Source organism: Nicotiana sylvestris, chromosome 7, assembly GCF_000393655.2.
Source record: "Nicotiana sylvestris chromosome 7, ASM39365v2, whole genome shotgun sequence".
Taxonomy (NCBI): domain Eukaryota; kingdom Viridiplantae; phylum Streptophyta; class Magnoliopsida; order Solanales; family Solanaceae; genus Nicotiana; species Nicotiana sylvestris.
In genome coordinates, this window is record NC_091063.1 from 120,036,996 (window position 1) to 120,063,141 (window position 26,146).

Here is a 26,146-nt window from a genome sequence, read left to right on the forward strand (position 1 = left end):
GCAATCTACTATTTGAGCAAAAAGTTCACAAGCTACGAGGCCAAATATACCTTGTTGGAGAGAACTTGCTGCTGCGCTTTAACTTGGGTTGCTCAGAAGCTGAGGCATTACTTGCTGGCCTACACCACCTACCTCATTACCAGATTGGACCCTTTAAAGTACATATTCTAGAAACCAATGCCCACTGGGAGGTTAGCAAAGTGGCAGATCTTGCTCACTAAATTTGACATAGTCTACTCATTCGCGCGGCAATGAAAGCCCAGGCATTAGAAGATCACTTGGCTGAAAACCCAGTAGATGATGAATACCAACCTTTGAGCACCTACTTCCCTGATGAAGAGGTGAATTCAGTTGAGGCAATATCCGAAGGCACCAATGCTTGGAAAATGTTCTTTGATGGAGCGGTAAATGCAAAAGGCGTTGGAATTGGGGCAATTTTGATCTCACCCACCGGTCAACATTATCCAGCCATAGCCAGGCTTCGATTTTTCTGCACAAACAACACTGCCGAGTATGAAGCTTGCATTATGGGTATGAACATGGCAATCGACCAAAATGTTGAAGAACTGTTAATCATGGGAGACTCAGATTTGATTATCCGACAAGCTCAAAGAGAATGGGAAACCCGAGATGTCAAGCTTATTCCTTATAAGAAACATGTGGAAGAACTTGGAAAGCGATTCAAGTCGATGGAGTTCAGGTACATCCCTCGTTGCCACAATGAACTAGCTGATGCACTTGTCACTTTGGCCTCGATGCTGCCATACCTAGGCAATGCCCACATTGATCCCTTGGAAATCCAAATCAGGGAAAGGCATGGCTAATGTAATACGGTTGAGGCAGAACCAAATGTTCAGCCATGGTATCATGACATTAAAAGATTTTTGAAAACCAAAGAATACCCAGAGCAAGCCAGTGGAGACCAAAAGAGAACCAGTAGACGGCACGCAAGTGGTTTCTTCTTGAGTGGTGATGTCTTGTACAAAAGGACTCCGGATCTCAACTTGTTAAGATGTGTTGATACCGAAGAGGCTGGAAGAATCATGTATGAAGTGCGCGCAGGAGTGTGCGAACCCCACATGAACGGGTATGTTTTGGCAAACAAAATCCTCCGAGCAGGCTACTACTGGATGACCATGGAAAAAGATTGCTTCAGTTTTGTTCGAAAGTGTCACCAGTGTCAAGTGCACGGTGATTTGATTCATGCACCTCCCACAGAACTGCATCCCGTGTCAGCGCCTTGGCCATTTGTTGCATGGGGCATGGATGTCATTGGGCCGATTGAGCCAAAAGCCTCAAATGAGCACAGATTCATACTGGTCGCCATCGACTATTTCACCAAGTGGGTTGAAGCAATCACCCTCAAATCTGTCACCAAGAAAGTTGTGGTAGATTTTGTGCACTCTAATCTTATCTGCTGTTTCGGTATCCCTTCAACTATTATCACAGACAATGCTGCAAACTTGAATAGTCATTTGATGGGGGAGATATGCGAACAATTCAAGATAACGCATCGTAATTCTACTCCTTATCGCCCTAAAGCCAATGGTGTTGTCGAAGCAGCAAACAAGAACATCAAAAAGATTTTAGAATGATGATCCAAAGTTCCAGGAAGTGGCACGAAAAGTTTCCTTTTACATTGTTGGGATATCGCACCATGGTGCACACATCGATCGGAGCAACCCCGTATCTTTTGGTTTATGGAACTGAAGCCGTAATACCCGCTGAAGTTGAAATCCCTTCTCTCCGAATCATTGTGGAAGTTGAAATCAAAGACAATGAGTGGGTCAAAACCCGTTTGGAACAACTGACCCTGATCGATGAAAAACGGATGGCCGCAGTTTGCCACAGGCAGTTGTATCAACAAAGAATGGCCTGTGCTTACAACAAGAAAGTGCGGCCTAGAAATTTCGAAGTGGGGCAACTCTTTCTAAGGTGTATTCTCCCCCATCATCAGGAAGCAAAAGGGAAGTTTGCTCCCAATTGGAAGGGCCCATACATCATTATAAAGATATTGCCGAGAAGAGCATTGTACTTAGGGGACATTGAAGGAAATGACCCCGAAGCAGCTGTAAATGCAGACGCAATCAAAAGGTATTATGTCTAACCCAGCTATAGCAACAACATTATCCGATTGGGATAACGAGGGCTCTCATTTTCGCTACCCCCAAACACTTCAATCCTTTCCTAATCCTTCAAGTCAGTTACCTTTCTTTCATTACCCTCTTTGAAACTCGAAGACGTTTGTAAAAAAAATGTTTCCTTGAACTACGTTCGACTTGATTCCGAAAGGATACGTAGGCAGCCTCTCTCTGGGGTTCAGTCACACCAAAACAAAAATCCAATTTCCCCCAAAAAGTGAAACTGGGACAGATGTTATAATGATTTGGCGATGATCCCGTCCGAACGGTTCCAAAGTTGTAATTCAATCCAAGTACTTTTTACCCAAACCTGGTTCAAGTCCTTCCGATCAATCGGCAAAGGTTTTTCAAAATCGGAGAACGCGGCCGTTTGGATCGGATGCAATCAAGATGAGAGAAATAAAATGAGAGAGTCTTATTGGTGAAAACCCACGGGCACCATAAGTCGACGGTGAGCAGAGAAATTGAAAACGAGAGAGTCTTGTTAGTGAAAACTCAGAAAAGAGCACTATAATGCGATGGTGAGAAAAGAAATGAGAGAGGTCGATTGGCGAAAACCCGAAAAGGGCGCCGTTGATCGAAAAGAAAGAACCCCTCACCACCACTGATACTGAAAGAGTCCTGGCAAGGTCCCTCGGTTTAAAAAAAATGGGTCGCAATGGGTTTATGAGAAATTGGGATAGTTGTGCGGATTGGTTGTCTAGTCCAAGAAGCATATCATGCCTATTTGAAGTCTGCATGCACCCCATATAAGTCCGTCCTTCCTTCCCGAAAGGGACACTTCTCCTTTAAATTCATTTTTCTTGTCATTTGTTTACTTTTCCTTGAATCCCTTTCGGTCTAACTTTGTTCCGAAGCTAATGCAAAGAAAAGGTGGCAAGATTGGTTTTACAGCGTTCTGCTTAATAAAAGCCAAGTCCAAATAAAAGTACCCAGCCTCAGCAGGTGCATCAAGTCGATCCTGACTGGCCATGATAACTGATGCTTTGAAATCGGAGTTTATTGAAAATGAAAAGAAATCCCAAGTCAAAGCCCCTAGAGGCAGAATAAAATGAAAGGGCCAAAGCCTATAAGCCGTCATGAGAAATTTTGAAAAGTTGAGCTCCTCGGTTTTAGGATAGAGATCAATCTTCAGAAAAGAAAGCAAGTAGTAGAGGTTCCAACCAAAAAGTTGAGCCAAGATCAAGTGATCAAAAACGATAAAGGCCACAAAACCAACCACCGTTTCAAACTAACAATTGTTCTTTATTTGAAAAGTTGAAATAGGTGCAACCCAAAGCAACCGTGCGAGAAGCAGGTGCAACTGAAAGGGAAAAGATGCGCAAGAGCTAGAAACAACTTGTCGCAACAACCACTCCAAATAAGGGAAGTTCACTCCAAGTTTCTTTCCCGCATTTTATTGGAAAAAAAATGTTAGCTTGGGACTCCCAACCTCAATCTTTTATGCTTTTACCAACATTAGGGCTCCAATCCCTGAGTTGAGATTTTTTAGACATAGGACCTCCATTCCCTAGTCGCCTTTTGCCAACATTAGGGCTCCAATCCTTAAGTTAAGATTTTTAGACATAGGGCCTCCATTCCCTAGTCGCCTTTTGCCAACATTAGGGCTCCAATCCCTGAGTTGAGATTTTAGACATAGGGCTTCCATTCCCTAGTCGCCTTTTGCCAACATTAGGGATCCAATCCCTGAGTTGAGATTTTTAGACATAGGGCCTCCATTCCCTAGTCGCCTTTTTGCCAACATTAGGGCTCCAATCCCTGAGTTGAGGTTTTAGACATAGGGCCTCCATTCCCTAGTCGCCTTTTGCCAATATTAGGGCTCCAATCCCTGAGTTGAGTTTTTTAGACATAGGGCCTCCATTCCCTAGTCGCCCTTTTGCCAACATTAGGGCTCCAATCCCCGAGTTGAGTTTTTTAGACATGGGGCCTCCATTCCCTAGTCGCCTTTTTGCCAACATTAGGGCTCCAATCCCCGAGTTGAGATTTTTAAATATAGGGCCTCCATTCCTTAGTCGCCTTTTGCCAACATTAGGGCTCCAATCCCCGAGTTGAGATTTTTAGACATTGGGCCTCCATTCCCTAGTCGCCTTTTGCCAACATTAGGGCTCCAGTCCCTGAGTTGAGATTTTTAGACATATGGCCTCCATTCTCTAGTCGCCTTTTACCAACATTAGGGCTCCAATCCCTGAGTTGAGATTTTAGACATAGGGCCTCCATTCCCTAGTCGCCTTTTGCCAACATTAGGGCTCCAATCCCTGAGTTGAGATTTTAGACATAGGGCCTCCATTCCCTAGTCGCCTTTTGCCAACATTAGGGCTCCAATCCCTGAGTTGAGATTTTTAGACATAGGGCATCCATTCCCTAGTCGTTTTTTTGCCAACATTAGGGCTCCAATCCCTGAGTTGAATTTTTAGACATAGGGCCTCCATTCCCTAGTCGCCTTTTGCCAACATTAGGGCTCCAATCCCTGAGTTGAGTTTTTTAGACATAGGGCCTCCATTCCCTAGTCGCCCTTTTGCCAACATTAGAGCTCCAATCCCTGAGTTGAGTTTTTTAGACATGAGGCCTCCATTCCCTAGTCGCCTTTTTGCCAACATTAGGGCTCCAATCCCCGAGTTGAGATTTTTAAACATAGGGCCTCCATTCCTTAGTCGCCTTTTGCCAACATTAGGGCTCCAATCCTCGAGTTGAGATTTTTAAACATTGGGTCTCCATTCCCTAGTCGCCTTTTGTCAACATTAGGGCTCCAATCCCTGAGTTGAGATTTTTAGACATAGAGCCTCCATTCTCTAGTCGTCTTTTGCCAACATTAGGGCTCCAATCCCTGAGTTGAGATTTAGACATAGGGCCTCCATTCCCTAGTCGCCTTTTGCCAACATTATGGCTCCAATCCCTGAGTTGAGATTTTAGACATAGGGCCTCCATTCCCTAGTCGCCTTTTGCCAATATTAGGGCTCAAATCCCTGAGTTGAGATTTTAGACACGGGGCTTCCATTCCCTAGTCGCCTTTTGCCAACATTAGAGCTCCAATCCCTGATTTGAGTTTTTAGATATAGGGCTCCATTCCGTAATCTTTCCTCTTAAAGACACAATCCTTACTTTATTGCTTTCAATAGAGAAATAATGTAGATTTTAGCTACAAATAACTCACGAAATGTTCCTAGGGAAAACTGGGGTAGAAAATTTTTGTTTGTTTGTTTGTTTTGGTGTCTGAGCAGGTTTTACCTCGAGGCACAGGATTCGAGATGACCAAAAGAATGAGTCTCAATCTAGAATAAAGAAAAGAAGGAAAAGAAGAAAAGAAATAAATTCTCCTTGTCGGGAGCTGATATATCCGTAGGATACTTTCCGTCAATAGCATGGATTGAACCTTCCCTCCGCAGTAACGCCATCATCTGGATCTTCCAGATATTGAAGTTGTTGCGTCCATTGAATCTATCAATTTCAAACTTCATGGAACTCATATTTGCTTGTTCTTCCTCCTTGGATCGTTAAAGGATCCTGTCGCTCTGATACCAATTGTTAGCGGAAACGTAAAAGAAAGAACACAAGATTTAACGTGGTTCGGATCAAAATAATCCTACGTCCACCAGAGAACAATTGTCCTTTTAATATTAACAAAGGAAGGGGAGATTTCCCAATTACACTTAAGAGAATTTCTCTCTTAACTCTCTACTCACTACAATGTATTGTATTATTTTGGGATGATTTCTACAAGTGAAGGAGTGCATCTATTTATAGAGGTAAAGACCTCCTCTTGATGTCATTGCTGACATCAAACTACCTCCTCTTGATGTCATGGGTGACATCAAAGGAGGAAGCTTCCTCCTAGCATCCACACCAACTCTTTCCACCAACTCTTCCAATTGGCATGCCATTGTTGACTAAACATAAACCAACATTTTCAGCATGCCATTGTTAACTAAACATAAACCAACATTTTCAATCTCCACCTTGGTTTGCGTTTCGAGCGTGTGAACAACTCTGGCCAAAACTTCTAAGCTTACTGGGCAACCCCGTTGTAAGAAACAAGAAGAATCAAACCATTGTTGAACATACCACCTCCACCTAGCAACTGTTCTCTTCGGAGTTGCATCAGTTGATGCACACCCCCGCCAAGTCCTTGCAGTGTGCAAACTTAGCGAGCGGGACTATCTTGGTCAACATGTCTGCAGCATTATCATCTGTGATAACCTTCACGACCTTGATAGTTCCCTCATCAATAACATCTCGAATAAAATGAAATCTGACATCAATGTGTTTAGTGCGCTCATGAAATCTCTGATTTTTCATTAGATGAATAGCACTCTGACTATCACATCTAAGAGTTGATTCCAGCTGAACCAAACTCAATTCCGCTACTAAACTTTTCAACCAGATAGCTTCCTTTACCGCCTCCGCTGCTGCCATGTATTCTGCTTCTGTCGTAGACAAAGCGACAATCGACTGCAAAGTCGACTTCCAACTGACGGCACTGCCAACGAGGGTAAAGATGTATCCAGTTGTGGACCTTCTTCTGTCAAGATCTCCTGCATAGTCAGAATCCACATAACCGAGAATTGAAATACCTGTACCACTTTTTCGAAAGGTAAGACCAACACCAGAAGCTCCTTTGAAATATCTCAATATCCACTTGACAGCTTCCCAATGCCTCTTTCCTGGGTTGGACATGTATCTACTTACCACACTTACAGATTGAGCAATATCTGGACGTGTGCATACCATAGCATACATAATACTACCAACTGCACTGGCATAAGGAATCTTTGACATATGCTCCACCTCATCCTCGGACTGAGGCATTTGTGACTCTGAAAGTTTAAAATGAGGAGCTAATGGTGTACTTACAGGCTTGCACGTTTGCATATTGAATCTCTCGAGAACCCTTTCAATATACCTCTTCTGAGAAAGATGTACAACATCGTCTTCTCTTGAAATCTCCATACCAAGGATTTTCTTTGCAGCTCCTAAATCCTTCATGTCAAATTCCTTACTCAATAGTTTCTTCAAAGCATTTATCTCTGTAATGTTGTTAGCAGCAATAAGCATATCATCAACATACAACAGTAAATAAATCATTGAGTTACCAGACATCTTCTTGTGATACACACAACTATCAAATGCACTCCTTGAGAATTCATGTGTAGTCATGAATGCATCAAACCTCTTGTACCACTGTCTAGGGGATTGCTTCAAACCATACAAAGACTTCTTTAGTTGGCATACGTGATCTTCTTTTCCCTCAGCTAGGAAACCTTCAGGTTGATCCATATAGATTGTCTCTTCTAGATCACCGTGTAAGAAAGCAGTTTTGACATCAAGCTGTTGAAGCTCCAAGTCAAATTGTGCAACCAATGCTAGTAGCACGCGAATTGAGCTATGCTTCACGACCGGAGAGAAAATCTCATTGTAGTCAATTCCCTCCTTTTGGCTGAAACCTTTTGCAACCAATCTCGCCTTGAACCTAACATCTTCCACTTCAGAAATTCCCTCTTTCTTTCGGTAGACCCACTTGCATCCAACTGTCCTCTTCCCCTTTTGTCTTTTCACTAAGACCCATGTCTGATTCTTGTGAAGAGACTCCATCTCTTCAGTCATGGCTAACCGCCATTGTGCGGCATCCTTGCAAGAAGTTGCTTCAATATACGAGGAGGGCTCCAGATCTTTAATCTCTTCTTGTGCAGCTACGAACGCATATGCAATCAAGTTTGCTTGATTTATAAGGCGTTCCGGTTCTCGTGTCTGCCTCTTCTCCCTCCCCTTCGCAATTGTGTATGGTTCATTGACAGCAAGTTCTTCAACGCCTACATCTTCTGACTCATCTTTAACCTGAGTCTCTTGATCCTTTTCCTTGGCAAGCTCCACCGGAAGCTCCACCTGCTCGTTGTTCTTGTTTCCTGAAAACTCCACGGAAACTTTACGGGGATCAAGTATAGAGGATTCATCGAAGGTGACATCTCTACTAACTATAAATTTGAGTAAAGACAAACACCAAAGTTTGTACCCTTTTACTCCATCCACATACCCTACGAATATGGCCTTCTTAGCCCTTGGTTCAAGCTTTCCTTCATTAACGTGATAATAAGCTGGACACCCAAATACTCGTAAGTATGAATAGTTAGAGGGTTCACCTGACCATACCTCATTCGGAGTCTTAAAGTCAATTGCCGATGCTGGAGATCGATTGACAATATGAGCAGCAGTGTGAACTGCTTCAGCCCAAAATACTTTGGACATTTTGGCTTGTAAGAGCATACAACGAGCCTTTTCAAGAAGAGTTCTGTTCATTCTCTCGGCAACTCCATTCTGCTGTGGGGTATGCCTGACAGTCCTATGTCTTGAGATCCCATGAACCTTGCAGAATTCATTAAACTCTTCATTGCAAAACTCCAAGCCATTGTCTGTGCGAAGATACTTGATTTTCCGCTCCATTTGATTTTCAATCAAAATCTTCCACTCTTTAAATGCTTCAAAAGCATCACTTTTTGCCTTCAAAAAATACACCCAAACCTTTCGTGAGAAATCATCAATAAAAATGAGAAGATACCTCTTTCCGCCCTTCGATGGAAGTTTAGAAGGACCCCATAAATCTGAATGGATGTAGTCTAGCACTCCTCTTGTCTTGTGTTTGCCAGTGCTGAAGCTGACCTTCTTCTGCTTCCCTAGAACGCAGTGCTCACAGAAGTCAAGCGTGCTGATCTTCTCACCTTCCAAAAGTTTACGATTGCTCAACATCTCCAGTCCACGTGCGCTCATATGACCCAGTCTCATGTGCCATAGTCTTGCCTTGTCATCATTAGATAACTGCACTGTAGATGCATTTGCAGAGCCAACAATGGTGCTTCCGGCCAATGTGTAAAGGCCATTCTCCAGCTTGCCTTTCAGCATGACTAAAGAACCTTTAGTCACCTTCATAGTTCCTGCTTCGCTCATGTACCTGTAGCCTTGTTCATCCAGAGTACCCAAGGAGATCAAATTCTTCTTCAGATCAGGAACATGACGGACTTGTGTAATAGTCCTCACGATTCCATCATGGCAGCGAACCCGAACTGAGCCAATGCCAACTATTGCACAAGTTGCATTATTGCCCATTACTACGGTTCCTCCACTTTTCTCGTAGCTGCTAAACCAGTCTTTTCGGAACGTCATATGCAGAGTACAAGCAGAGTCTAACACCCATTTGTTTTCATAACTACTATTATTATTACACGATGTTGTTAGTACATAATCATTATCAAAATTATGTACCTGTTCAACTGTAGATGCACTCGCCTTTTCCTTGGACTTTGACATTGGGCAATCTCGTTCAAAGTGCCCCTTCTTGCCACAACCCCAACACTCTGTATTCTTCTTGTTCACACGAGACTTTGATCTGTGCTTTGATTTGGTCTTTCCCTGTTGGCTAGTCCGGCCTCTTACAAAGAGGCCACTTGCCTGGTCATCTCTATCTCCTTCAATGTGCCTCCGCACATCACTAGAGTTAAGTGCCTGCCGCACTTGCTCAAGCTTGATAGGCTCCTTGCTATACATCATTGAATTCTCAATATCACGATATCCTGAAGTCAATGAAAATAGCAAAGCACATGCAAGCGTCTCCTCCTCCCTTTTAATTCCTGCAATCTGTAAGTCCATGACAAGTTTATTAAACGCATCTAAATGATCTTGTAACGAAGTACCTGACCCCATCTTAAATGTGTGAAGACGCCGTTGTAACAACATTCTTGTTGTCACTGATCGGTCTTGGTATAGCCCTTCTAGCTTTTCCCACAACTGTTTGGCCGTCTCTTCGGTACCCGTACTCACTTCACAAAGCACGTTAGGTGCAAGGGATAGTTGGATTGCACTCAATGCATCCCCTTCAATCTTCTCCTTGTCGGGAGCTGATATATCCGTAGGATACTTTCCGTCAATAGCATGGATTGAACCTTCCCTCCGCAGTAACGCCATCATCTGGATCTTCCAGATATTGAAGTTGTTGCGTCCATTGAATCTATCAATTTCAAACTTCATGGAACTCATATTTGCTTGTTCTTCCTCCTTGGATCGTTAAAGGATCCTGTCGCTCTGATACCAATTGTTAGCGGAAACGTAAAAGAAAGAACACAAGATTTAACGTGGTTCGGATCAAAATAATCCTACGTCCACCAGAGAACAATTGTCCTTTTAATATTAACAAAGGAAGGGGAGATTTCCCAATTACACTTAAGAGAATTTCTCTCTTAACTCTCTACTCACTACAATGTATTGTATTATTTTGGGATGATTTCTACAAGTGAAGGAGTGCATCTATTTATAGAGGTAAAGACCTCCTCTTGATGTCATTGCTGACATCAAACTACCTCCTCTTGATGTCATGGGTGACATCAAAGGAGGAAGCTTCCTCCTAGCATCCACACCAACTCTTTCCACCAACTCTTCCAATTGGCATGCCATTGTTGACTAAACATAAACCAACATTTTCAGCATGCCATTGTTAACTAAACATAAACCAACATTTTCAGAGCTCACCAAGAAGAAACAACAACAACAACAGTGAAATCACAGCTTTTCGGTAGTCCCAGCTACCACAACTTCTAGAACAACATTGACCTGATTCCTTTATAGCCAAGGATATGTAGGCAACCTTTGAAGCAAGGTTCGGTCAGACTCTTTTCAAAAATGCTTCTCAGGGAGTTTCAAATGGGCAAAAATCTCTCATAATTGATCATTTTATCTTTGCCCGAAAATCCTACGTGTCTCCGAGCAAAGAGGGGCAGTTGTGAGCACGTGATTTTTGCCTCACATGGAGTACTCCTACCGAATTCCCAAAATTAGATTTTTTCCCCTTAATTATTGGGTATTTTAGGAATTATTGTAGAACTTTCCTGATTATTTGCATTGTTGTGTGCATGTTTAATTTTATTCAAATCATAAAAATACCAAAAATATCATGCATTGCATTTAGGATTTATTTTTATACTTTTTAGAGTTAATCCGTAATTACTTGTTTTAAAAAATTTGAAAATCAACAAGAAATAGCTCATTTTTATATTTTGTCTTTAATTTTAGTTTATTGATTTTTTCCCTTTTAACATAGATCTAAGTAATGTTTATAATTTTTATAATTATTTGATTACTTCAATTTTACATTTTTAGATGATTTAGAATTTTTAGTTAATTAAAAAAAAGAAGAAGAAATGAAAAGGAAATGAGAATCTGATTTTGTTTGGGCCATTATAACTCCCCAAGCCCAAATAATTTTTGCCCATTACCTGTCTCCAAATCCGGCCTAGACCCGTGTCCCCTACCCGGTCCACTCTGTATAACCCCCAAACGACCCCGTTTTATGTCCATTTGATCTCGACCGTTGGATCTCATCAATCCAACGGCCCGGAACTATCTAGTCCATCACATATAACTGTCCAAAGAGAGACTAACCCCCTTATCAGACCCCCTCTCACCTCGTCTCCCTCCTCTCAATGTCGGAACCTTAGCCGCCCTTCATTCCCTCACCAACTCCACTGCAAACCACCCACCGAAAATTGCCTCACGACGGTTTCGGTGGTCAAACCAGTCCCAAAATGATACCATAAACTCCCTCACATCTCCCCATTCCATATCTTCACTTCATTTCCCTCAAATCAAGCTTAGTTTTGTCATTTCGATTAAAATCTAGGGTCTTTCTTTTGTGTTTCTGCTTCTATTGGTTTGGATTTGAAGGTCAGTAGAACTTTAGGGGCCCTATTTGAATTAGAAAGTTTAGGTAACACCTGAAATAAGTGATAACCTAAAGGGTAAAAAGGGGTTTTTACTTAGGCTAAAAATCAGATATTTTAGGAAGGGTGTTCAGTTGTCCTAGTTGTTTTAAAATATGCTGAAAATGGGACAGTTGTACCAGGGGCTGTTAAAAAGGACTATACTAATATTCTTTAGGATAAGAAATATGCTAAAAAGATGCCCTCCCTTTAGGCAGCCTATATATAACCTCTTTTGCTCTGAAAAAGACAGATTTTTGGGAGGGGAGGCACATTTTTATCAGCAAATTTCTCTGAAAAGTTCCATTTTTCTTCTTTGAAAACTTCAGACTCAAAATAGCTTCGAAAATCTCAGAAATCTCTTATTTCCTTACAATTTGAAAACATAGTTTGAAATAGAAAGTTTCCTTAGTTCTTCAGCTGGATTCTGGGGTTCTTCTAGCTTTGATTCTGATTTTTTGAAGCTTGATTTTGAGGGTTGTGGAAGCTGTCTGGTTTACTGCTGCTGTGCTTGCTCTCTGAAATAGTTTTATCAATCTCATCTCATTTGGTTACTTTAGTTTCAAGGTACACATAACTATTCCTTTGAATGACTCCTATGTATTTGAATTTTTGTGAATGAATGTGATTTGTCTCCCTTGGTTGACTATGGCTGTTCATGTCCTTTTACAGCAAAAATAATTTTCCCCTTTGAACATGTTTGTGCCCTATTAAGTTCAGTTTTCTTTGATAGATTTGGTTACTAACTATTTGAAGTTATTTACACATTTTCTTATTAGTCAAGACATGTTTAGCCCCTCCCTGGAAATCATGTTATTCATTGAGCCTGACCCTTTACATGGTCAGGTTCATGGATTAAATTTTTCTCCCCCTGCTTTTAAAATCAGTATGAATGCTCATAAGGCCAGACTGCTATGATTTTTGAGCTGAAACCTTTAATGATTTATGTGTTTAACCTTTAACATGGTTAAACTCATGAATAATTATCTTTTTTTTTTTGCATTCTTGAGTTTTAATTTATGTCTGTCAATATTGCATAGTAGCATATCTGAAGAAACCTTGTGAATCTGACCTTTTCCATGGTCAGATCCATGAGGTACTTAGAAAACAGGGCTGATTTAGCCACAAGAAGTCTCATGTTGGGGCTGGGCAAATAGCTTTGTAAGAAGCAGCTCTGTAGCTGGGTTCTTGCAGATTTGGCACCTTGAATTCGAAGAAGTAATGAAAGGAAATTCTGGAATCAGTAGAAACTTTCATTTTTACTGTATTTTTGTTCCTTTAGAATTTCTTGGATGTCAACCGTTAATGTGCTGATTCTCTAGGAATTAAAACTTCATTGTATAATTTTAGGATTTACAAATTTGTAAATGGACTGTTATAATGATTCTTTTAAGTTCAGTGCTTTCCTATGTTTAGTTAGTATAGGGTCACCACAGCTGGGCCCCTTTGCTTTCTTTGTAATAAAACAGTATCATGGTAAAATGACTTGGCATGAGTTGGGCCAGACTTGCATTGAGGTCCGACATTGGAGCTCATTTGATCAAGTCTGGGCCCAGGCAAATGGGCCTGGACGTTGAACCCTGCAGATGGACTTCAATTATAAAGTTTTTTTTATTACAATAGAAAACATGTTATTATATCTAGTTCAGCCATGCATGTAATTGTCAATTGATAGTACTGTTTGACCTTTACTGATTTCACTCAACCAGCAATAGGCATAGTCGTGCTTGAATAGGCAAATTTCGGTTGATTCAAAAGGGGTAGATAGGCCCAGTCAAAAAATTTAGTAACTGGGCCCGCCTGATTTTGGCCCAATGTGGGCACAAACATGTCTAAATTCTCAATGAAGGCAATAGCTCTCAAGTTTTTTCTCTAATGGGCCAAGTCTTAGGCCCAAATGCAGCTCCTTTTAAAAGCTGAACCTTTCTTCCTAATTTAACTAAGCCCAGACTTCCCATTTTCTAGTTAAAAAATCTCTTGGGTTAAGCTTCAAAATTAGTAGTCTTAACTAAATAAAAATGCAAACCCCTTTTAGTGAAAATAGTTCAAGGCGTGCCATCTTCCATTAAATAACCTAGGGCCCTCATATAGATATTAATTTAGTATTAAAATTGCCTTGAACTTTCGTAGTTTGCTTTAGGCCCGATTTAGATTAGTATCGCGATTATATATACGTTCGCGTAATATAATTGCAAATTAAATTCTTAAAAGACTCGAGGGATGCGTTCGCGCAACTTTAACCAAACCTTTCTTAATAAATTAACAAAAGCGTTATTAATCGTGGACACGTTCGCATGATATAATTTTGACGCGGCAAAAGAAAAGAGTATACGTACGCGTAACTCAATTCCTTCATTACGAATAAATCAAGTGATTTAAAAGCGTTAAAAAGATAAATGCACATAGGTCCTAAAAATGAGTAGTTAAATAACTTAAGCCAAGTAATAATTGCTAAGCGTTCGTGCTAGAACCACGAAATCTGAGAATGCCTAACACCTTCTCCCGGGTTAACAAAATTCCTTATCTAGAATTTCTGGTTCGCAGACTTGAAAAAATAAAAAAATTTCCTCGATTTGTGATTTAAAATAAACCGGTGACTTGGGACACCAGATAATTTATTCCAAGTGGCGACTCTAATTAAATAAATAATCCCATATCGAATAATGTCACTTTAATTGAAAAAACTCCCTTATATCCTTCTCGGGGCGTAAAAAAGTAGGTGTGACATTACTGCGTTGTTCATTTTTCTAAATTTGAGATTGCTTGTGATCGGTCTCAGAATTATGAAAAAGTTATTTGTGGAAGAAATTGGGTCACCTTCCTCCTTTAATTAAAATTTCAATCCAGAATCACCAGACGATTTCAAAAAATTTTGCAATCACAGTTGTCTATCTCATTTTTCAAATTAATTAAGTTCTAATAAAGCCAAATTCTATGACACGAAGAATAACCAAATTAAGACCAGATTCGTGATTGTAAAAATCTATAGATGCCATGATTTTTAAACAAGAACAAATCGATACACAAGACATGGAGTATCATTATCCCATTTAATTCAAAGTCAATCATGATCTAACACAAAATCATATGTAAAATAAAGATTCTGAGCTTAAGAGAAAGGAAATGGACCTCCAAATAGATACGCTGACTATTTTAAAACTCGACGATGCACAGGACCACGATCGGACCTCGACAGGCGAAAGACTGACTGAACCTCGCTAGAGAAACTCGAATCTCGCCGACGAACTCGACTCGACCCAGAGAACACTGAAGCTCAAAGAGCTGACCGAAACTCAAGATATGAAAACCAGGAGATGTTCTAAAATTCCATGAAAGATGGGAGAAAGCTCAAAAATGGAGTAGTGAAACCAAGACAATACACCAAGATATACACTTCTGTTTTTTGTTTTCTATTTAGACCAAATACAGATATGTGAAACAATCAATGGTAGTGATTGCTCAATTGTGCTTTGTTCTGCTCAATAAGGTACGTAATATGCTTAAGACCATATTTCACAATGATGGGTTTCTTTGTTTCAGGGGAGGGCTACTGTTGGTATTCCACCAATTTGAAGAAGAAAAGCAGAATTGCTTTTTAATCGGAATCATGGAAGGGGCTGCCGTTTTCTCTTGGTTTTTTGTCTAGGTCTCCCTTTTTGATTTAGGAATTAGGGATTATTTTATAGGGGTAGGAATTAAGTTGTTGAAATAGCACGGTATAATCAGTTTTCGGATTGGTCATTCAAAAATAGCCAGTGTTTATGAAGTCAATGAAAAATAGTCACTATTTTGCTGCAATAGAGACCGGTCCAGCATAATATACTGGAGTTCGGTGCATCTGTGTATGAACTCTAGCATATTATGCTGGACTGATATACTGTGCTGACTCCAGTATAATATACTGGAGACTAGAGCACCGGTTCTCCAAACTCCAGTATATTATACTGGACAGTTATACTTGCTGGAACTCCAGTATATTATGCTGGAGTTCTAATGTACTTATGCTGGAACTCCATCATATTATGCTGGAGTTCCAGCATACTTATCCTGGAACTCCAGTATAATATGCTAGAGTTCAAGCATACTTATGCTGGAACTCCAGTATAATATACTGGCGTATTTTCCGGGTTTTGAACAGTGTTTTCGCTCAGATTTATCTTTACATGAAAAGTGGCTAAATTTCGATTACTTTTGAAACTGAGCTATTTTTGAACGACCAGTTGTAAATCTGGCTATTTTTGAATTTCTCCTAATTAGGTTAGGTCAAAATGGAAAATGAGTATGGGCCCAATATTTTGGACTATGGAATTATGGGCTAAGTCCGAAAATTAGGCTTAAAAATAGGTTGTTTGAACCCAAATTTTATTCTTTCTCCGTGAACAAGACTAAAATACTACCTTATTCACTAATTAATCTTACTTAAATAAAATAACTACTAAAATAAGACTAATCGTTAAAACAATAATTTTTTTTGTATTTTCAAATATCATATTAAAATAAAAATAAGGTACTATTTTTTTTATTTTTTAGTTTTACGAAAAATAATAAATTAAAAGCAACTAAAAAGAAGAAATATTTTTGTAATTTTTATTTTTTTTAAAAAAATAAAGCAAAAGAGTCAAAACTAATTGAAATATCGATATTAGGCCTAAACAAAAAAAAATTACGCTAAAATGGGTGAAATCTCGGGGAGGGTCAAAAATCACATGTCTACAGCTGCCTTTCTTTGACTGGAAACACGAAGAATTTTCAGACAAAGAACGACGAGATAAGTTTTTTGACCCGACCTTTATTTCGAGAGACCGAAAACTAAAAGAAAGGAGAATGTGACCGAGCCCTAGTAGTTGAGCTGCCTACATATCCTTGGCTATAAAGGAATCAGGCCACGTGTAGTTCAGAAGTGAATGAGGTGATAGAGTACCGAGGTGGAGAGCCGATCGAGGTGCCATTCCGTCGAGGTTCCGTTTTGCGGTCCTGTTATTACATCAAAATCAAAAAATGAAAAAGACTAGCTAAGCCTTTCAACTATGAGTTACAAGATTCATATCTATAAGTCTTCTGAAGCTTGGTCTTGAGTCTTGAAGGGCTCTTCATGTGGACTTTAGATTTGAATCTTGACGCTTGCTAGCTGCAGGTGCTAGTTCATTCTTCTTCGGATCAAGATCGGACATGCAATGTTCTTGATTTCAACCATGTCTTGAGCAGTTCACATCTTTCTCTACTTCTGCATTTGGATTCACTTCCCTTTTTTTTATTTTCTTTCTTGTTTCTTGGATTGAGACTTCTTCTTTGGTCATCTCAAACTATTGACTCTCATTCTTGCCGCGAGCTTCTGCTACTTCTAACTTGGATTGAACTCTGAAACGACTTCCCTTGTTCTCCAGGTGGGCGCCTGATTGCTAAAACTTGAACTGACTTCCTTTGAAACTTGAACTGCTTTCCCTGAAAACTTGAATTGTTTTCCCTTGAAACTTGAAGTGTCTTCCTTCGAAACTGCTTTTCCTTGAAACTTGAACTGTCTTCCCTTGTTCTCCAGGTAGGCGCTTGATTGTTGAACTTGACCTATCTTCCTTCGAAACTTGAACTGTTTTCCCTTGTTCTCCAGGTGGGCACCTGATTGCTGAACTTGAACTGTCCTCATTTGAAACTGCTTTCCCTTGAAACTTGAATTGTCTTCCCTTGTTCTCCAGGTGAGCGTATGATACTACAGCAAAACAGACAAAACAAAAGAAAAATATAGATGCACGTCTCCTAAAAGTGATTGAGCTTGCGGAAAACTATAGATTAAGCTTGACTAAAGTAAAGACTGACCCCATTCTCCAGGCGGGACCCCTGATTTCAAGAAAACTAAAAATTGACCCTCTCTTTTTCTTTTTCTTTTTTCTTCAAATCCAGACTTCCTCTTTTTTAAAAAAAAAATTATTATCCTAGGAAAAAATTTATCAGACTAGATTTTAATCTTAGGAGAAAGATTCATCAGACTAAGATTTTGATCCTAGGAGAAACATCATATTAGGGCTCTTTTCTTCTTCTTCTTTTTGTATCTTAGGAATTCATCACACTAAAATTTCTATCCTAGGAGAAAGTTCATCAGACTAGGTCTTCTATCTTAGGAGAAAGATTCATCATACTAAGATTCTGATTTTAGGAGAAAGTTCATCAGACTAGGTCTCTTTTCTTTTTTCTTTTTTTTGGTATCTTGGGAGAAAGATTCATCAGACTAAGATTCAGATCCTAAGAGAAAGTTCATCAGACTAGGTCTCTTTTCTTTTTTCTTTTTTTGATATCTTAGGATAAAGATTCATCAGACTAAGATTTCTATCCTAGGAGAAAGTTCATCAGACTAGGTCTTCTATCTAAGGAGAAAGATTCATCAGACTAAAATTTTGATCCTAGGAGAAAATTCATCAGACTAGGTCTTCTATCTTAGAAGAAAGATTCATCAGACTAAGATTTTGATCCTAGGAGAAAATTCATCAGAATAGGTCTTCTATCTTAGGAGAAAAATTCATCAGACTATGATTTCGTCCTAGGAGAAAATTCATCAGACTAGGTCTTCTATCTTAGGAGAAAAATTCATTAGACTAAGATTTTGATCCTAGGAGAAAATTCATAAGACTAAGTCCCTTTTCTTTGTTATCTTAGGAGAAAGATTCATCAGACTAAGATTTTTATTGGGAGGAAAATCCATCAGACTAGGATTTTTTATCCTAAGAGGAAACAATGTGAAGATCAATGGCAAGATTTTATGCGCAATAGCAAGATAAATAAAGGCAAAAATTTGAGAAACTTCCCTTTGTCGGCTCTTCTCTTCTCTTCTTTTTCTCTCTTTTTTTCTATTTTTTCTTTCTTTTTCTCTTTTCTTTTTCCTTCTTTCTCTTTTTCTTTTTTATTTGTACCACTTTCCTTGCACCGCTTTGTTCCTGTTTCAAACAAAGAAAATTTTGTCAGTTTTAAAAGATGGTGGTCGGTTTATGGTCTTGAGTCTTTGGCAGCTTGACTTTGTGCTCAATCAGCTTGAGTCGGTCTCAAGAGACTTTTGCTCTACATCAACCCTGATTGTTTCGCACCCGTTACCATTAGTATTTGTGGCTCAATCAACCTTATCCCAACTGGAGATCTTTGCTTAAGTGACCTTTTCTAATATCATGAATGACTTCCTGCTCTTGTCAGAGAGAATCACAAGTTATCTTTGCTTGTGCCAAGTTGACTGGAAAGAGTTTTTTTGGGAGAGCCTTTGCATGAATCCTCAAGGCATGTTAACAGTAACAACTGAGTGTGTTGTCCAAATTTACTTTGTGTAACTGAAAAGCTGGTAGCAGATTTTGAAATCTTTTCTTGCTTGTTTTGACAAGGACTGACTCAGAGTGAAGGATACAATGATGCAAAGAAACGAATATTAACAAGAAATTCCCCATGTCGGAAGAATAAAAGGAAAAGTTTTTATTAATAACTAACCTTAATGATCATGACATGCATTTTGGACTCAAAGACCTGATCTATCAAACTAATCCAATCCTCCCTTTTACCATTCTTATGACCTTTGAAGTCGGGCTTGTTCGTGCCGATCCTTTGCATCTGCTTCATGACTCACTTTCGACTAGTGGTACCCCGAAAAGTTTTCACCAACAAGCCTCTCTCATTTATTTATCTCTACTTACCGCGCCTTACTGTGCCCGTGAGGGTTTTCACTAGTAAGACTCTCTCATTTCTTTTATTTTTTCTTTTTCTTTGTTTTCTTATGTGAGCAACTTGACAGTGTTCTATGTCGCATGACAACCGTTGCTCATTGCATACATCTCTTGGCATTCTTGAAGGTTGATCAGGAAGTCTTTATTTGGAAGGCTTTTGGATATGGATAGGAAGAAAGGCCGGTATGAGGCTCAAAATAGACTAAAGATGACGGGGTTGTATACTTACAACTTTTGGAATCGACTCTTTTAAAAATGAAATAAAATCTTTGCCCCAATTTCAGCTATTGGGGATTTTTTTTGATTTTTTTTCCTTGTCTTTTTTTTTTTCAAAACAAGTTGCCCAGCTTCTATTTTTTGGGGGCGTGGACCTTTGCCAGTTCTTTTCTTCTTCATTGTTTTTTTTCACTTGAACTTTTTAAGAATTTCCCTAGTTTGTACTCTTGGGACATAGACTTTTATTTTCTTTTTTTTTCATTCTTTTTTTTTTTGACTCTTGACTCTAAACTTGATTTCAAAAGAGGATGGTCAAAGAAAATAACACAGGCTCAAAGGGGTGACAAATGGTATAAAATATTTGGGTAGCAGAAAAAGGGCCTCCCAACCTCGAGAACGCCAAACATAGTATCTTTTCGCGATCACAACATTGACGAACATGTCTGTCTTCTTGATATGTCATGGTCACAAGACACTTTCCATCCTTTAATGTCAAACTTTCCAACAAACTTCAATTGATTAAACATCCTCAAGTCTGATCTTCACAATGATTTGAAAATGAATTTTACTCGACCTTAATTCCAAAGTATTTCAACTCTTTATTCATCCTGAAAAGTATTTTTTTTTTCAGTTATCCAATTCCAGGTTAAATCAGTTTCTAAGATCTGACCAAAATTTTCGCATGCATGTCATGCCATTAGAAGAAGGGAGAAAAGAACTAGGAATAGAATGACACAGAAGAACAAACTATATTTTATTGAGTAAAGGATGAAAGGGTTTGATAACAAAACAAACAACCTAAAATTCGAGTTACCACCCTAAAATAACCCGGATAATGAAAATAACAACAGAACAGACAGACAAGACTCACACAAACAAAATGGAGAGATAGAAGGGTTTGACTCAATAAAACAAATAAAATCTGGATGACAACCCTGAAATAACCTAGATAGTAGAAAAAACATCAAAACAAACTACCAAGATTCCTTCCTAGTAAGGAGAGAATGACTTTTCAATTGCTAAGCTTGACATTTAGCCATAAATTTGCTCATCAGAATCACCATGGCCTTCTCCAATTTCAGTCGGCAAGTTCCCGCAAGGATTTTCATACTCCATGTCAGCAGGCATCATCCCCACAAAGTGTGCATCATCATGTGCATGTAAAGGATTCTACGTGATATTCTGGATGTCACTGTCTTGGATCACAATCAGTTTTTCCTGAATCATCCTTTCTATTTCTCTTTTCAAATCCCGATAGCTTTCAACATCGTGCTCCTGGGCATTGAAATGGTATTCACACCTTTTAGAAGGGTCAAAGCTTCTTGCACGTGGGTCCACATGATTTGGAAGAATGGGTGCAATCAAGTCATGATGCTTTAACTTCTCAAATAAGCTTGCATAGGACTCTCCTATTGGCATAAAATTATCTTTCAACCTTTGTTCCCTTCTATACCCTTGGCTTGGATGTGGGTTATAGGGAACTTAAAAATTTTGTGGAGGCTGGTGAAGATTTTGTGGTGCTCGTGCTCGCCTTCTTGGGTGATTTGGTGGTTGGACAATATACTGAGGTGGAGCAACAGAGTATTGTGAGTTCAGAGGTGGATAGTAGTGCTCAGGAGCATCATCGAAAAACAGACAAGGCTGGTCATACCTTTGAGATGCTCTCCTAGGACCTCTTCTCGACCCTAATGTCATCATGTTTTCTTCGTCCTTCTCATTCGTGTCACTAAAATTATCAGATTCAATCTGGACAGCCTGAGTTACAGCTTTGAGAACTGCTTGACTTATAATTCTGCCGGTCTGAAGACCATTCTCAACCATTTCTCCCATTTTGATTGCTTCCGAGAAAGATTTACTCACTGCGGCCATTATGTTTTGAAAATAATCTAGCTCTTGAGCCTAAAGAAAGACAATGATTAGCTCGTGGTCATCCATGAGTGGCTTAACTCTAGCTGCTTGCTCTCTCCATTTAATGGCATATTCCCTGAAACTTTCACTTGGTTTCTTCTTTAGGTTTGAAAGGGAATTGCGGTCTGGGCCAATGTCAATGTTGTATTGGAACTGTTTGACAAAGGCCTGCGTCATGTCATCCCAGACGTACCAGCGAGATGTGTCTTGATCCATAAACCATTCAGATGCTATTCACGTAAGGCTTTCCCCAAAATAATCTATTAGCAATTTTTCATTTCTTCCTGCACCTCTTAGTTGATTGCAATATCTTTTCAGGTGAGCTATGGGATTTTCATGTCCATCATACTTTTCAAATTTGGGATTCTTGAAACCAGACGACAAGTGGACATCGGGGAACATACATAGATCCTTGAAGGAAATACTCTTCTGACCTGCCAACTTTTGCATGTTTTTCAACCGTTGTTCTAAGCTTTTCACTCTTTGGGTCATTTCTTCCTATGCCAACTTTCGGGCAGGTTTCTCAATGTTTGCAGGAAGATCAAACAAGTACGAGTGGTACTCAGGAGAGTGGTACTGCTCTTGCTGGGTAACAAATTGTGACTCATGACAAGGCTGTCCTTGGCCATTGGCCCATGCTTGACACATTTTGGTCATTTGCTGTTTCATTATTCTATTTTCCTGAAACACAGTAGATACCCTGAGTCTCTTGAGCACTTATAACAGCTTCGATGTCAGTTATCAGTTTTCCTTGGATCTTGTGTTGTCCGCTTACCACAAACCGACCACCTCAAACTATCTTCACAATTCAAAACAAAAGACATGTTAGAATGGACTCAGTCAGTCTTTATTATTATCATCATTTTTTCTTTTATTCATTTTTTTTCATTTTCTTTTTTTTTTCTTTTTGGTTGATCGAACCTGATGTGGGTTGCCTACGTATCATATGAGAACATGAATTAGATCTTGCGTAGTTCGAGAAGATTAGGAATACAGGAAATAAACTAACTTTTTTTTTTGGATTTTGAATTTGAATTTTTTTTTCTTTTAAATTTTCGAAAGAAAGACTTATAAAGAAGAAAGAGAATATTTTTGGATTTTGATTTTGATTTTTTTTTTCCAGAATTTTTGAAAAGAAAGACTTCTAAAGAAGAAAGATTTTTTTTTTAATTTCGACTTTTTTTCTTTGGAATTTCGAAAGAAAAACTTCTAAAGAAGAAAGGAAATATTTTGGATTTTTGGATTTTTAGTTTGAATTTATGAAAGAAATGCTTCTAAAGAAAAAATAAAATATTTTTGAATCTTGAATTTCTTTTCAATTTTTGAAAGAAGAATGAAAATATTTTTGGATTTTGAGAAGAAATTAAAAGAAAATATTGTTGGATTTTTTATTTTAAATTTGGGTCCTAAAGAAAGACTTTTCTAAAGAAAGAAATAATGAAAATATTTTTGGATTTTTGAAAATTGTGGGCCGGAACAAATGAGGTTTGCCTACGTATCTCACATCCGGTGAGAATCAGACCTACGTAGTTCACCCGTTTTGACGGAACAGGAAAAACATGACTTTTGAAAACAATCACTTATTTTCTTTCTCTTTGTTTTTTGAAAATCAGTAGAATTTTGAATTTGGAATACGTACCTCTCACTCTTATTTTTTCGATTTTCTTTTTTCCCTTTTTTTATTTTCTTTCCCTATTCTGGCAGCCAGTCAACATGCAAGCCTAAACAAACAGATACGCAAGTAGCACGTAAGATGCATCATGATGGTCTTTTAATTTCGGGTGCACCTGTCCTAGACGAACCCAACCCCTGTGTTGAGCCCCCAAAGTCAAATACACGTGATGCAAACAAGCGTTCCTACTAGGGATCAACATGAGGCTATGTTATTCTAGGTTTAAAAACATGGGTGTATTATTCTAGACGTGGCTTACCCGAGCGGACAGCTCGAGCCGAGGGGGGACAACGTACCGAGAATACAGAAGCTTCACCGGCTTTGCAACTTGTCCAAACCTCATTCTAAAATTAGGATATGACTCTAACAGAAAAGAAGTCACACGGAGTGAACACTTCCCAGAAGATTTAGAAGACTCAGAGAGAAAATGGGTTTCGTAACAGTTTATATATAGTTCAATCAATATCAAGCGGTAAAAAGCGGCACTTAGCATATTAGGCTCAAACATGTAAAAATCAGATAAAAATAAAGGCAAGTATAACAGTTATTCTAAGCTCGAATTCTGAATCCTGTACCAGAAGTTCTGGGTTCTTATCCCCTGCAGAGTCGCTAGAGCTGTCACACCTCCTTTTTTCACCCGAGGGGGTATAAAGGAGTTTTTTCCAATTTAAGTGACAATTGAAAATGTGAGTATTTTATTTAAAATTCAGAGTCGCCACTTGGAATAATTATTGGTGTCCCAAGTCATTGGTTTATTTTAAAATTCCAAATCGAGGAAATTGACTCTATTTTTATGGTCTGCGAACATAAAAGACCGGGTAAGGAATTCTATTAACTCGGGAGAAGGTGTTAGGCATTCCCTAGTTCCGTGGTTTTAGCACGGTCGCTCGACTATTATTAATTGGCCTAATTATCTGATTTATTACATGTTTTAAACCTATTGTGCATTTTTAACTTTATAACCGCTTTTATTTATCTAACCGCTTTTTAGGATTTATCGAAATTATTTGAACAAGTCACGATGTCGTACACTTGTTTGTTTTGCACACATTGAGAATCGCGTCACATGAAATGCACTCGCAATTTACAACATGTTTATTTTAGTTAATGTTCGAAGTTATGGCCGGGTCATATGAAATGCACACCCGAATGGGATTTACACATCGTGACCATGCCACATGAATCATACCCATAGCCACGATGATTTATTAATCGCGCCTAAAACAACCTACGATGTTACTGCGTTGTTCATTTTTCTAAATTTGAGATTGCTTGTGATCGGTCTCAGAATTATGAAAAAATTGTTTGTGAAAGAAATTGGATCACCTTCCTCCTTTAATTCAAATTTCAATCATGAATCACCAGACGATTTCAAAAAATTTTGCAATCATAGTTGTCAATCTCATTTTTCAAATTAATTAAGTTCTAATAAAGCCAAATTCTATGACACGAAGAGTAACCAAATTAAGACCAGATTCGTGATTGTAAAAATCTATAGATGCCATGATTTTTAAACAAGAACAAATCGATACACAAGACATGGAGTAATCAACATTATCCTATTTAATTCAAACTCAATCGTGATCTAACACAAAATCATATGTAAAATAAAGATTCAGAGCTTAAGAGAAAGAAAATGGACCTCCAAATAGATACGCTGACTATTTTAAAACTCGGACGATGCACAGGACCACGATCGGACCTCGACAGGCGAAAGACTGACTGAACCTCGCTAGAGAAACTCGAATCTCGCCGACGAACTCGACTCGACCCAGAGAACACTGAAGCTCAAAGAGCTGACCGAAACTCAAGATATGAAAACCAGGAGATGTTCTAAAATTCCATGAAAGATGGGAGAAAGCTCGAAAATGGAGTAGTGAAACCAAGACAATACACCAAGATATACACTTCTGTTTTTTGTTTTCTATTTAGACCAAATATAGATATGTGAAACAATCAATGGTAGTGATTGCTCAATTGTGCTTTGTTCTGCTCAATAAGGTATGTAATATGCGTAAGACCATATTTCACAATGATGGGTTTCTTTGTTTCAGGGGAGGGCTACTGTTGGTGTTCCACCAATTTGAAGAGGAAAAGCAGAATTGCTTTTTAATCGGAATCAAGGAAGGGGCTGCCGTTTTCTCTTGGTTTTTAGTCTAGGTCTCCCTTTTTAATTTAGGAATTAGAGATTATTTTATAGGGGTAGGAATTAGGTTAAGTCAAAATGGAAAATGGGTATGTGTTCAATATTTTGGGCTAGGTCCAAAAATTAGGCTTAAAAATGAGTTGTTTGAACCCAAATTTTATTCTTTCTCCGTGAACAAGACTAAAATATTATCTTATTTACTGATTAATCTTACTTAAATAAATAACTATTAAAATAAGACTAATTGTTAAAACAAACATATTTTTTTAATTTTCAAATATCATATTAAAATAAAAATAAGGTACAATTTTTTTGTATTTTTTAGTTTTACGAAAAATAATAAACTAAAAGCAACTAAAAAGAAGAAATATTTTTGTAATTTTTATTTTTTAAAAATAAAGTATAAGAGTCAAAACTAATTGAAATATCGATATTAGGCCTAAGCTAAATATTTTACACTAAAATGGGTGAAATCTCGGGGAGGGTCAAAAATCACATGTCTACATCCAATACCTAGTTATCCGATCCCTCAACCTCGAAAGAGATAAACTCGAGTTCATATTTAACTTTATCCATAATTACATTTGATACCCTCATGGTAAATATAATGGTCGACCTATGAATACAAGTTAAATTAC

General features: G+C 38.7%; 2 protein-coding genes across 2 annotated transcripts; both read left to right on the forward strand.

Moving 5' to 3' along the window:
- Nucleotides 1-251: 251 nt before the first annotated feature.
- Nucleotides 252-824, forward strand: LOC138873689 (uncharacterized). The gene has a single exon (XM_070152166.1). It carries the CDS (start codon nucleotides 252-254, stop codon nucleotides 822-824), a length of 573 nt encoding a protein of 190 aa, XP_070008267.1.
- An 833-nt stretch (nucleotides 825-1,657) lies between these two features.
- On the forward strand, nucleotides 1,658-15,448 carry LOC138873690 (uncharacterized). Its single transcript, XM_070152167.1, has 3 exons — nucleotides 1,658-2,094; nucleotides 15,305-15,362; nucleotides 15,416-15,448. The coding sequence occupies exons 1-3, from the start codon at nucleotides 1,658-1,660 to the stop codon at nucleotides 15,446-15,448; spliced, it is 528 nt and encodes a 175-aa protein (XP_070008268.1).
- The last annotated feature ends 10,698 nt before the right edge of the window (nucleotides 15,449-26,146 follow it).

What these genes read in the sequence shown, in the direction of transcription:
- LOC138873689 (XM_070152166.1), top strand. Translation starts at nt 252, where the DNA reads ATGAAAGCCCAGGCATTAGAAGATCACTTGGCTGAAAACCCAGTAGAT.
- LOC138873690 (XM_070152167.1), top strand. Translation starts at nt 1,658, where the DNA reads ATGGTGCACACATCGATCGGAGCAACCCCGTATCTTTTGGTTTATGGA. An exon ending in AATGCAGACGCAATCAAAAG is followed by an intron (nt 2,095 to 15,304) that starts GTATTATGTCTA and finishes GACCAAATACAG; the next exon opens with ATATGTGAAACAATCAATGG. An exon ending in GCTTTGTTCTGCTCAATAAG is followed by an intron (nt 15,363 to 15,415) that starts GTACGTAATATG and finishes TCTTTGTTTCAG; the next exon opens with GGGAGGGCTACTGTTGGTAT.